Below are 13,703 nucleotides of genomic sequence, written 5' to 3' on the forward strand. Positions count from 1 at the left end.
TTTCTCCTCTTCTGGAGGGCAGGACCCGAACCAATGGATTCAAGTTACAAGAAAGGAGAATCTGACTAAACATCGGAAAGAGCTTTGTGGTGATAAGAGCAGTTTTATTGAATAAAAATAGTTATTCCTATACAAAACAAGCAAACACCTGGGTTATAACAGTGTATAGAATTCTGATCTACTGAAAACTTCATGCTAGCGTTGGCCCACACATCCATGTGCATTTTCAAAAAGCAACGTAGGCACTGGAAAAATGCATTTCAGAAATTATCCAGAACTGGATAAATAAAGTTGTCTTTGAACAGGTAGTAAGCCAAACTTTGTCCAACACAAACCATCAAAATTAGGCCCGAACCTGTAAATAATACAAGAATATGTTAGATTAGTATTAGGAACAGCTAGCAATAATTTTAAAATACAGTACCTGTTTTGCAATGGAAAGCAGCGATGTTTTGAGAGGCATATATTTGGCTGGGCTGTGTTTCAGCGGTTTTTTGTTTACAGAGCAGACAAGTAAGGAGGGGGATATGATAGAAGGGTATAGAATTATGCAGTGTGGATAAAGTGACTAGAGAAAAGTTTTTCTTTCCTCTTTCTTAATACTAGAATTTAGGGCAATCCAAACAAGCTGAATGTTGGAAGGAAGTACTTTTTCACACAGTGATGACCACCAGCTTAGATGGCTTTCAAAGAAGATTGGACAAATTCATGAAGAATAAGGCTGTTCGTGGCTACTAGCCACATTAACAATGTTCTGACATACTGCCTCTAAATACTGGGTGCTGGCTCTCACAGGTGGGGAGAATGCTCAGGTTTTGCTTCAGGGGTTCCCATAAGCATCTGGTTAGTCACTGTGAGAACAGAGTGCTGAGCTAGATGGGCTTTTGGCCTGATCTGACAGAGTCTTTTTTATTATAGCTGTGCTCTTTTGGATAATTAAATCATAAGCATTTAACTCATACCTAAAGCTGCCCACCAGTGCAATGTCAGCGGGAATTCAGACATAACTGCAAAACGAAATGTTACATTTTAGGATCAATGTCAACATGACAAAAATTACAATGTTATATCAAACAACACTGTAAAACCACAACCGCTCACACCCCTGTGCTAGAAACTGAGATATGAAAGCCAGGAGCTAAACGGCGCCTTAAGCCTAGGTTATGGGCGCAACAATGAAATGTCTAGGTGTGCTTTTTTATAACCAGAATACAAAGCTGAAAATGAATGAACTGCAGCTAAAATACTATGTTCATTTTTCACATGAGGAAGCTGAAAAGGGTCCTCCTTTCCTCCACTCTGAAGTTTTAATCTGAAATCTTAGGCGCAATACTGCACCCAGAGCTCAGAAACTGCTTGTGCTAACGAAAATGCGCCTAGAACAATGGGAGTTTCGAACATGGCCACACCCCACTTGACTTGCGTGTTTAGACCTTTAAACCTCCCCCTTAAATAAATTTACACAAGGCTCAAATTTTTGGTTTGGTTTTTGGCAGAATTTAGGCCACAACTTTATTGATTACAGCAAGTGAGTGGTTGCATAGCCTCTGGTTCGACTAGCTCCCTGCACCATTGCAGGTAGCGCTGACCCAGGGCACTATCATAGGTCAGCCTAGGGTGAACACCCGGAATGGCGGAAAGCCGGGGACACGCTATTTCCACCACCCAGGTGGCCCCCTGGACTCAGGCACGGGCACAACCTCGCAGGGTTGACCAAACCATTGCGTCCCTGGATTCCTTTAATGGAATACCCCTTCACATAGGGGTGGCAAGAGTGTTCCCCCATCCCTATCACCTGAACCAGAGCCTATCCACAACCTTACAAGTTGTGACAATTTGCTACGTGGCAGGCGAAACCCAAATGGCACCAGCCAATCAGCCAAGTGAGGAAAATTCCTGCCGTGCCCCTGTCCCAATGACAGACGACACACGGTGGCATAGCAAGGTCAAGCACACAAGCCCTAAATATAGGGAGAGGTGGGCGGGTGTTCCGATGCACTAACCAAGAGAGAAAGCTCAGGGTCACATGCATTGGCATATATAGGTCCCTTGATCCATTTGGCTGGTGTCCCATTGGTCAGATTAAACCCAGCATCAAGGGACCTACCAATTGGGTGTTGTAGCTATCCAATTGTACCCACCCACAACACAAGGGTTTGGTTGCCAGGTCTCACTACAACATGTGCCTTCTTTGAGGGAGGACACAATCTGTGCAGCAGGTAAAGGCACAAAGGAACAATCAGGAGGTTTGGGCTCCTGGTAGCTCATTTACAAGTGTGGCTCACTGCCCAGCAGTGCACAATCAGCAGGAATTGGCTTGTTCACACTAGGAAGTTCGCATCAGGAATTTCCAAATGCAGCAGAGGGGTCTCATCATCAGAGTTGATCAGCTTATCAGCGCTGTCAAGTCAATTTGCAGGTCTGTTGGATTCAAACTACATCTGAAAACAGAATTTTCCCTCTGCAGATAGTGCGAGGCTCAGGTTTGCTTGCAGTGAGCCCCTCCACTGCATCCCCAGAACAATCCTGCGAAGTAGGCCTCATGGCTGACCAAGTGGAGCTTTGGCAAGAGCTCAAGAGCTCAAGACACAGAAGCAAGGACAAGCTAATAATCCAAGTAGTGCTAGTAAAGCCAAAGGCATCACTTAAAAAAACCTGGGGTAGTTGTTGTTTTAAATCAACAATACTTCTTTTTCTGTGGATTTATTAACTAAACAGCATACGTACCAGCCGCAGTTATGGTGATGTGAATGACCGTAACAGTCACTGCATAATCCCAAACCCATTCTTCTACAACCAACACAAAGAGCAGTCCAGAGACGAGATAGGTTATTTCCAGTGACACTAGAAGAACTAAACAAACAGAAAATGAGTTACAGTAGTGGATGGGATGCTGTATCCTATGGCTGCTGCTAGTCCCAAGACTGCTAAATTATCCACTGCTTGGCAGCTGTATTTATCCTCAGCTCCAGGCTCAGTTTGCTAAGCATTCTTTGCAATTAAAGAGGCACACAGGGTTGTTAATGGGACGCGGGTGGCGCTGGTGGGTTAAACCACAGAGCCTAGGGCTTGCCGATCAGAAGGTTGGCGGTTCGAATCCCCACGGCGGGGTGAGCTCCTGTTGCTCGGTCTCAGCTCCTGCCAACCTAGCAGTTCAAAAGCATGACAAAGTGCAAGTAGATAAATAGGTACCGCTACAGCGGGAAGGTAAACGGCGTTTCCGTGTGCTGCTCTGGTTCACCAGAAGCGACTTTGTTATGCTGGCCACATGACTTGGAAGCTGTATGCCAGCTCCCTCAGCCAATAGAGCGAGATGAGCGCTGCAACCCCAGAGTCGGTCACAACTGGATCTAATGGTCAGGGGCCCCTTTACTTTACAGAGTTATTATGGGAGACACGTATCTCTTTCATTCAGGGCCAGTTCTATCATTAGAGAGAAGGAAGCAGACGTTTCAGGTAGTAGATAGCAGAAGGCAGGGAAATGGAGCTGCATTTACCCTGTGGCCCCCTAAGCCAGCCTGCTGTCCTTAGGTTTGGTGGAAGATGCTGTCCCAGAGCCAGCATTGAAGTAACATTTTGCTACCTGTCTTGACTTTTGAACCTGATCTAGGGGGAGACGCCATCTTGTCCTTTGCCTCAGGTGGAAAAAATGTGTTGCATTAGCCCTGCTTTAATTTATGTGTATGCTTTGATTGGGGAGTCTGAATTCTAGCCACATGCTAGCATGATGAAATAATTCCCATGTGCTGCCTGTATTGATCTGGAAGTGGAAATCCATAGCATCATTTTTAAGGGATTTTGGATTTCCTCTGGTGATCCTCTTAACACTTTACACACCATGCCACATGTTTGCAAGACTGCCTCATCAGCCCCGCCATCTAATATAATAGCAAAGTAAATACAGCAGGGTCACCTTTACTTTCTATCCAAATCTTTGGAAGATGATGCTTTTCAAGGAAGGAGGTATGGTACAAAACAAAACAATCCTGAGGTAGCAGTACATCTTGAATTTTCTATGGATACTGCACCCCTCAAAGGGGAGCAGAAAGATACACTACACACCACATGACCTCTCAATAACTTAGGATGGCTGACAGTTGGCATATGAACAAATTTTTGCAGGAAGATTTCATTGTGACATTTTAAACACCATTAATATGTTTTAAAGTACTTATTGTTCTGAATGTGGCAGATTTTCATAATTGCCGCTGTAATTTCCCCCGCAAAAGTATTTACTGTAGTCTCCTGCCTGCCACGAACAAGATCCCATTATGCACTAAATTAAAGTAGTTTATGGGTACTTATTGTTGCTTAGACCAGCAGTAACCTCATGAAGGAAATGAACTTAAAAATTTACACAGTTAAATGTTGCCTTGAGCAGTTGGTTCTCTATCAAGACCGAAAGACAATCCACCTTATCCTTCAAGGAGCTGTTCCTTCATCAGCCAAAATTAATAGTAAACATCCACTGACTTTAACAAAGACAAAGAGGTTTCTGGGTGATTAAATAAGATCCATAGTCTTTTTATACCCATTCTCTTACCCTCTGTCATAACTGCAACAAGATCTATGAAAAGGTAAGCAATAATACTTTCCTGATATTAATTCAGAAGTGTCCCTCTAATTTATTACTCAGACCTTCAACAGCTGCTGTGGTCATTACTGTAATTAATCTACTGCTCTCCTGCAGATAACCCTGGACTTAACTGGCTTTCTTTACCCACACCAGCATTCAGGAAACCCTAGAGACCAGGAGATTGGAAGGAACCAAGGGCTAAGTGCTTAGTTTCACAATCCAGTCATTTCACAGCTCTTTCCTCCTCCTCCTTTAGTCTCTAGGATTTGGGGGAAGAAGGAGAAGCAAGGAAACCTGCCACCCCACAATCCCATCCAAATAATTCTACTGAAGCTGGCTCACATGATTTGCATGAAGAATGAGACAATTCACGGCCAGAAGTAAGAGCTCTTCTACAATGAAACAGACTACCTCCAAAAGTGGTGGGCTGTCTGTCATTGGAGGTTTTTAAGCAGAGCTTGAATGGCCGTATGTCAGAGATTCTTTAGTTGTGATTCCTGCATTGCAGGGAGTTGGGACCCTTGGGATCACTTCCAATGCCACAATTCTAGGATTAAGGCAGGTAAGGCCACCAACTGCTGAAGCTAAAGCACGTCAGGGTCTGGTCAGCATGAGGGGAGAAAGGAGGGATATAAATGTAGGACAATAAGTAGGAAGTGTCAAAGTCTCAAAAGTGGACTTGTGGTTCTGCTTCTGTGAATGGGAAAAGCCCTAGCTTCCAAACTAGTAACATTTGCAGGCAATACCAGATGGCGCCACTCAAACGCCCTCCAGCTGAGTCGCTGCTACATGCTAAGATGGAGACAGGGAGGCTGGCGTGGCACAAATCCAATCCAGTGCTCCAGTGGAACCAATCCAGTTCACTCGCCTCACTGTCCTCTCACCCTTCCTCCTCTCTTTGTCCTGGTATGCTGTAACAACTCAGCTGGATAGAGGTCAGATAAGCAGTGCAGCCCCACCATGCCATTCACTACTTTCTGAAGCGAACCAGCTCCCCTTTGTATAATAGATGTTGAGTCAGTGCCAGACTGGGCAGTATGAAGGACTCATGACTGCTGTTAGTAAATAAAGCCCTGACTGCCACCATGCACAAAGTCCCTCACCCCTTTGCTCAATTTCAGTGGCTGCCATGTGGTGGTGGTGGGGACCGGGACTCTGAGTTCAGTGAAGCCACATGTTTACACCAGGTGTTACAAGGGACACACAATTTCTTATCTCAACCTTGAGGTAAAAATAAACCCATTTAAATCGAGCCATTTCCTCACAAACCTTAAACTTTTTTCTTTTTTTAAAAAGGATATCTTCATAAAAATATTGAATAGCTTAAAATCATGAAAGTTTAAAAAAATATCTTGCACTTTCTATTATATGCTTCTGCTCTGAGACATAGATAAAATTATATTATCTAGTTTTGGCTACACAACTATGAAAGGGGGGGAAAACCTGCTCTTCAAAAGCAAGTTTATATAAAAGTGGAACTTGTCTATAATAATCACCATTTTTCCTGAGTTGCACGTGGTCAGCCCTATTTGCATTATGACTAGACTGGCAATCCCAAAATGATTAGCTGCTGTATTCAGGAATCCACAACAACTTAGTGATGATGCTTTAAAACTTGGCACAAATGCTAGAAAGCATAGCTGCCAAGTTATCCCTTTTTTTAAGGGATTTTCCCTTATGCTGAATAGGCTTCCTCGCGAGAAAAGGGAAAACTTGGCAGCTATGCTAGAAAGTGGTGCTGTTGGTTATTGGAAAAGTGTAGCAATGGGCGCAGCATTGTAGAAGACCTGTGGACTGGAGAGAGGATCTATAGCCTGGAATGCTATAATAATCTAGAGAATACCATACAAGTGGGTAAGCAGAGGTCAAGAGTGATGGAATGGTCATATTAGTGCAGTATGCGAGCAACTAGCACACAGAGGTAAATGAAGAGAATGAAGCTGCACATTTGTGAGTGCCATATTAACATAGATGCTGGTAGAAGCCCAGACCCTCCAAGTGTCCTTATTTTCCAAGGATGTCCCTGAGAAGCCATCCCGGTTTCTGATTTTATCCCGCTTTTCCTTAGGATGTCCCTATTTTCATTGGAGAAATGTTGGAGAGTAGGGAGTTAGCCGACCTCCGAGCCGTCTGAAAACAATCCTGTATAGGGAAGTTTTAAAAAAATGTTTAATGTTTTCTTTTGTTTTTATATATGTTGGAAGCTGGCCAGAGTGACTGGGGCAACCCAATAAGATGTGTGGGGTATAACTAATAAAATTATCATTACGGAGTGGGACATCCCTATTTTCATCAGAGAAATGTTGGGGGGGGGGTATGGTAGCCTACAGATGTTGCAGTCTTCCCTAGACGCTACAAGCTGTGGTGCTCTTAAGCTCCAGAGTAACTCTACCAGCCAGGAGAGCCATTGGAACCTCCTGACATGCAATTATTGTAAAGGCTTCAGAATCAGATTGACAAAGTGCTGATTCTATTATCCAGCTACCAGCTTGTGATCTCCTGGCCTTGGACTCCTGGTTTCCAACTTTCTTCCAGTGCTATTTTCAGTTTCTTTTACCCAAGCCTTTTAGAAATGGCCTCAACAAGTGTTTGGAGGCAGGAGGGCCTCAGAAAAAGATGCTTGCCCAAAAGCCATCATGCAAATTCATACCGGTATTTAAATCTACTGTATGTTACTGCTTGCCGGGGGCAGGGAGGACCCACAATAAGCTAGAACATCATATCAATAAGACTGAGATGAGATTTGTATACAATAAGTCACTTATTGCAATTACACATGGCTTTGCTGCCACCCCCACCCCAAGTAACCAAATCACCTCCCTGAATGTTATTTTAATCTAAAAGCAAATCAGTAGCATATCTCCTCACATTTTCTGTTTCCGTAAGTGTTTGAGATGTTTCTCAAAACAATTTACATTTTAAAAGGTTTCATTCATAGCGATTTAGCCTTTGTTTAAGAAAAAAAGACCATAAAATAACTAAAATGTATGTATTTAATGTAAATCACTCTCTTTTAGCTCAGAAGGGGAGCCATAATAGCTTTACAAAGAATCACAGCCAAGATGATTCACAGCTTATACAGCAACAGGAATCCACAACCAATCCTAGCTATTTGATTATTATATCTGAATGATACATGTGCTTTCACAATCACGCTTAACATTTCACACTTAACAAGTTCAGGTGTGAGGAACTTGTGGCCTTCCATATGCTGCTGCACTTCAAATAATAATAATAATAATAATAATAATAATAATAATAATAATAATAATATATTTATACCCGGCTTCCAACAGAAATACAGAATACCCTAATTTCTTAAAGATTAAAAGCTTCCCTAAATAGGGCTGCCTTCAGGTGTCCTCTAAAAGTCTGGTAGTTATTTTTCTTTTTGACATCTGGTGGGAGGGCGTTCCACAGGGCGGGTGCCACTACCGAGAAGGCCCTCTGCCTGGTTCCCTGTAACTTGGCTTCTCGCAGCGAGGGAACTGCCAGAAGGCCCTCGGCACTGGATCTCAGTGTCGGGCAGAGCGATGGAGGTGGAGACGCTCCTTCAGGTATACTGGACCTGAACTCCCATCATGCCTGGCATTTGGCCATACTGGTTGGGGCTGACAGGACTTGGAGTCCAGAAACATCTGGAGGACTGCTGGTTCCCCATCCCTGGTGTGCATGAATGAAATCTTGGGTGTATGCCTTCAGAAATGGGAACCTCGAGTCCAGACCAACAATGTTCAGAACCCTATTTCCCTATTTATCTTTTTGTGGGCCTGAACACCTTGCTTTGGGATATGTTCTTTTGTTTTGCATGACAGGAATATTTCCATATGAACTAGGAAGGCTGAGTAATTGTGAGATGTGTCAACAATATTATCAGGGCTAGTTCTAGGTGGGCATCTCAAGTAGGGTCTCAGATGTGAATGCCCTCAATTGAAAAGTCATACATACAGACCTCTGGAATCACATTGCAGGAGAAGGCATCGTAGGTCATCAAGAAATCTGCAGCTAAGGAATCCCCAACATGTGGCTTTGCAGCCTCTGCTTGAAGACCTCTCCATTCAGTATCTGGTTCCACTGTCAAACTGCTATGTACTTTAGTACTTCACTAAACTTTTTTTTTTAAAAAAAAAACCCGATTTCAACTGTTTTTAGTTGTTGTTTTAATGTTTTATTGTTGCTGCGTCTGCCACCCTAGGCTCCTCCAGGGGGGTGGGATATAAATGGAATAAATAAATAAATACAATTGACTTGAAATTACTAATGCCATACAGTATGAAATTATGAAACCATGAGGGGAAACCTCAGGTTCAGGAGTCAAATGCAGGCCTGATGGTCGTAATGGGTGGCCCTCACTACAAACCTCTCACGAGCCCTGCTTTACACCTTCCTTGAGTGTTTTTGCCAGGTTGAAATGTGCCCTTGAGCTCTCATAATGTCTCTTCCTTGCGTGTGTGGAGGATAGAGGGCTGTGTGTACAAACTACTCTACTGTACAGAGGTAAAATTCACATTTGTTTCTTTCCTCACTTTTTGCCTATGGCCAAAAAAAGGATTCCCTGAAGGGAATTTGGCCCTCAGTCAGGTTGAAAAGGTTTCCCCAACCCTGCTAACCCTGCTATAAGATGATATGGTCTGTATAATTCTTAAACTTAAACTTTTAAAAAAATTCAAGTGTTTGAAGTATTTCAATAGAGAAACCCTCTAAGAATAAAGACCATCTTAAGAATAAGGACTTCAAGGAAGAACATTTACCTAAATAATATGGGTGAATCCATGATGGGCTGGTCTTGAAGTCAAATGGTGCCAGTCCATCCAACATCTGCAGCCTGTGAAGAGTTGGGAAATTTTAAAGTTTATCCCAGTACAAGAAGCTTATGATACTAAATCAGGCAAATTATTGTGCATGTGTGCTGATTTCCTAAATGCTTTTAATGTCTTGCTAAGGCAATTTTAGCTAATTGTTCTACTTTTCACAGAAGATGTTTTAAACGCCATTATGTATTTTACAGTGAATTCAATGATCCACTCTGTGTGCTTATATGGACACATTTAGCTACCATACTATGCTTTATTATGCTAAAGAATTCCACCCAAAGTATCTGAGGCCATGTTTGAGCAAAATGTTGTCAGCATTGCACTACATCTGTAGTCACATTCATTCATTCATTCATTCATTCATGATTATTGCCAAAGTATTCCTACCTGAAAGCTGTGAAACAAAAGCATAGGACCACATAATACACAGAGTAGAATATGATCACACATAGTAGGAGATTGAGCAAAACAACCTGTAAAGGAAAAATGACATGAAATTCACTTTCAAATTACCCAGAAAACAATAACTCAGCAGTAAGATACCTTACCGTAAACAATTATTATTATTTTTACTTTAGTACATTTATGTCCCTCTTTCTTTTCTATAATGTAACTCAAGGCCATCTGCATAGGATTTCCAAGCAACCTCCTATCCAAGCACTGACCAGACCTAAACCTGCTTAGCTCTCAGATCATTCCCTAGATGATTCTATGATCTTGCAAGCAACACTATGAGGTACCGCTAAATCCCCATTAGTGCCATTTTCCGTAAGGGTATTGAGGCTGTGAGAAGAAACTGTGCAATTACAGACCACAGTTTATTAAAAGTCAGTTTACCCAGGTGGCGCTGTGGGTTAAACCACTGAGCCTAGGGCTTGCTGATCAGAAGGTCGGCGGTTCGAATCCCTGCGATGGGGTGAGCTCCCGTTGCTTGGTCCCAGCTCCTGCCAACCTAGCAGTTCGAAAGCACGTCAAAAATGCAAGTAGATAAATAGGAACCGCTACAGCGGGAAGGTAAACGGCGTTTCCGTGTGCTGCTCTGGTTCGCCAGAAGTGGCTTTATCATGCTGGCCACATGACCTGGAAGCTATACGCCGGCTCCCTCGGCCAATAATGCGAGTTGAGCGCGCAACCCCAGAGTCGGTCACGACTGGACCTAATGGTCAGGGGTCCCTTTACCTTTACCTTTACTACAATGAACACTTCGTAAGCGTGTCCATTTTGAACATTTGAATATTACCATTCTCCTGCTTGCCTGGATTTATGACGAAGCAAAAACATGTGCTGGATTTTCATCCCTGTTTGCTAGGGCAACACAATCCGATGGGAAGCCACATGCACAGCTTGTTAAGCTACCACTTTGTAGGACCCAATGACTCATTCTTGTGTTCATGGCTGAACAGAATCTTGAGCCAAGTCCCAAATCCCGCAACAACAACTTGTTCTCCATCCACCTCATCTCATGTTTGCAAACTTCATACAGCATACCAAATAAAACGCTAGTTGTCACCACCCTAGAAACGTTAGTTACTTGGAGAGAATCCTGCAAATGATAATAAAATGTATGTGAAAGATTTAAAGAACGGACTCTCTATAATTGGATGCCAAAAGGCTATTTTAGCTTAAGGTTACCAGACATCCCCATTTCCCGGGGACAGTCCCTGAATTTACAGTCCCCTGACAAAATCCATCTATTTAGCAGGAAGTTGAAAAGTGTTCCCGGATTCATTTTTTTAAAATCTGGTAACCTTATTTTAGCTGGTGGCCAAATGCTCTGGTCCTGATCCAAGACATCACGTAATCACAGGGTGATTAGTAAGCCTATATGTCAGGCATAGGCAAACTCGGCCCTCCAGATGTTTTGCGACTACAATTCCCATCATCCCTGACCACTGGTCCTGTTAGCTAGGGATCATGGGAGTTGTAGACCCAAAACAGGTGGAGGGCTGAGTTTGCCTATGCCTGACATATGTGTTGGTATCCTATCCGCCTCCCATCCCTGCTGCCATATCTGGAGCATTTAAAAAACTTTGTTCTGTTTAGAAATAATAATAAAATAATCCAGCATGCTTCAGTGATTTGTTAGTCACAATTTGGTTTGAAGCCAGTGCTTTTCTTCTGGGGGGGAAGCAGGGGTATGCATACCCCTAAACATTTTGCGAATCTAAGTTTGGCCTCATTGAGGGACAGTATTTCAATATGAGTAGGAAAATGAGAGTACCCCTAAACTTTTTTTTAAAATAGAAAAAAGCAATGTTTGAAGCTATTCTATTGAAACAATTAGAACTACGCCAGATCATGAGGACTGGTGGCATTTCTAACAGTTTCTGTATAAAGCAGCAATTAATTATGTTTCAGGAACTCCAGACAACATTAGAAAACACTTTCAAACTCTACATTTTTTTAAAAAATCCTCTTTATGTCCCAACAGTTGTTATCAATGCTTTAAATTATTTCCCACCTGCATCACTAATTTTTGTAATGCTTGTTTTTTTTTTCAAGAGTCAAAGAACGGCAAAAGTATACAAGACAGCTTATTGGAGTAAAGGCAAGGGTTCTTCCAAATACCTGCCATATGTCGCATATAGCAAATTCTACGCAATGACCTTGAGTTCAATGCCAACTTGATTTTTGTTACCTTAGTCTCAGCAATTTTTATCTTGAGAGCCATGTACACATGATGAGCAAAAGAGCAGTGATGCAGTCACATTTCTCATACCAATATCAGCTGGAAGAAGCCTCAATTTTTCACTCACAAAGCACTACTGGGTGTGCAGTGCGCGACGGAGCAGAATAGCATTATTGGATTAAAGTGAACTGGGGCAAAAGCCATCTGTGAGCCAACTCTAAGCTGCTGAAGTCCAACCAGACAATCCTTAGCAGCTCATTAAAAGTCCAAACTGCTTTTCGACATGCTCAGCTAAAAAAAAAAAAAAAAAAAAAACACCACATCTTGCACACTTTGCTATTATTAAACTGCATGTAGCTAGTATTTCCATTTTTTTCCATTTTCTCTCTATTGTGGGTCTTTGATATCAGTTCATGGAGGAGGCACGACTGTCCTGTTTCTGATCTCTTTTGCAAATCATAACATACATTTAATATCACCAATTACAATGAACATGTATGTGTATATGTGTGTGAACACGCACACACACATCTGCCTTGTGTTGAGGTCGTTGACTGATCTCACCTGGTTACTGTCTTATGCTGACTTGCAATGTTATTGTGAAAACCTCCTGATCTGATGCAGGAGCTTATTTTCAAATGGGAAATAATAGGGACTGAACACAAGACCATCTGCATATCAAGTGATCATATTCTCTGAGCTATGGCCCCTCCCTGAGGCCATAACTGGAAGTAAACAATCAGCTGTAATTGAATTCCTTTTTATCATATTTGGATCAGAATGTGTAGATGTTGTTTTGCCAAGGTATTTTGGCCCTCTTGTTTTCTTTAGAAAGAATGGTACATCGCCCCACACCCCATCAACTGATGAAATATCACTTATCTGTGAAAGCTTATGCTACGATAAATTTGTTTAAAGGCGTTACAAGACTCTGCTGATTTTGCTTAACACAGCTACCCTTCTAAATTTGGATTTGGGGTTACTTATTTATTTACAAACGAGGCCATAAATAACAACATAAACCAGCCATTCATATCATTGCCAGTTGGTCTAATAATCCTAAATCCAAATTCTGGTTCCAACAGTTGAAACAGAGTTGCAGAGTTTATGAAAAATTGGAGATTAACCTTTTTAGCAGATTTTGGGAACCTTTGGCCCACCAGAAGTTGCTGAACTACAACTCCCATCAACCCCAGTAAACATGGTAAAAAAGGGTAAAGGACCCCTGGACAGTTAAGTCCAATCAAAGGCAACTCTGGGGTTGCGGCACTCATCTCGCTTTACAGGCCGAGGAAGCTGGCGTTTGTGCACAGAAAGCTTTCCGGATCATGTGGCCAGCATGCCTAAACCGCTTCTGGTGCATCGGGACACCGTGACGGAAACCAGAGCGCATGGAAACGCCGTTTACCTTCCCACCACAGTGGTGCCTATTTATCTACTTGCACTGGCATGCTTTCGAACTGCTAGGTTGGTAGGAGCTGGACAGAGCAATGGGAGCTCACCCCGTTGTGGGGATATGATCCGCTAACCTTTTGATCGGCAAGCCCAAGAGGCTCAGCGCTTTAGAACACAGCGCCACCCGCATTCCCAGTAAACATGACCAATGGCTAGGGCTGATGGGAGTTGTAGTTGATCAACATCAATGGGTCCAAAGGTTTCCAGCAACTGCTCTATAGCCACCTGT

At 42.6% G+C, this 13,703-nt stretch overlaps 1 protein-coding gene across 1 annotated transcript; it reads right to left on the bottom strand.

Moving 5' to 3' along the window:
* Nucleotides 1-260: 260 nt before the first annotated feature.
* Nucleotides 261-12,061, bottom strand: TMEM244 (transmembrane protein 244). The gene is made up of 6 exons (XM_035110537.2): nt 12,029-12,061; nt 9,778-9,863; nt 9,328-9,401; nt 2,728-2,853; nt 963-1,007; nt 261-355 (listed from the first exon to the last, which is right to left on the bottom strand). The coding sequence occupies exons 1-6, from the start codon at nt 12,059-12,061 to the stop codon at nt 261-263; spliced, it is 459 nt and encodes a 152-aa protein (XP_034966428.2).
* Between the last annotated feature and the right edge of the window lie 1,642 nt (nt 12,062-13,703).

This window comes from Zootoca vivipara, chromosome 3 (genome assembly GCF_963506605.1).
Source record: "Zootoca vivipara chromosome 3, rZooViv1.1, whole genome shotgun sequence".
NCBI classification, from domain to species: Eukaryota; Metazoa; Chordata; class Lepidosauria; order Squamata; family Lacertidae; genus Zootoca; species Zootoca vivipara.

What these genes read in the sequence shown, in the direction of transcription:
- TMEM244 (XM_035110537.2), bottom strand. Translation starts at nt 12,061, where the DNA reads ATGGCTCTCAAGATAAAAATTGCTGAGACTAAG. An exon ending in TTTTGTTTCACAGCTTTCAG is followed by an intron (nt 9,402 to 9,777) that starts GTAGGAATACTT and finishes AACTCTTCACAG; the next exon opens with GCTGCAGATGTTGGATGGAC. An exon ending in GCACTGGTGGGCAGCTTTAG is followed by an intron (nt 356 to 962) that starts GTATGAGTTAAA and finishes TATTATTTACAG; the next exon opens with GTTCGGGCCTAATTTTGATG.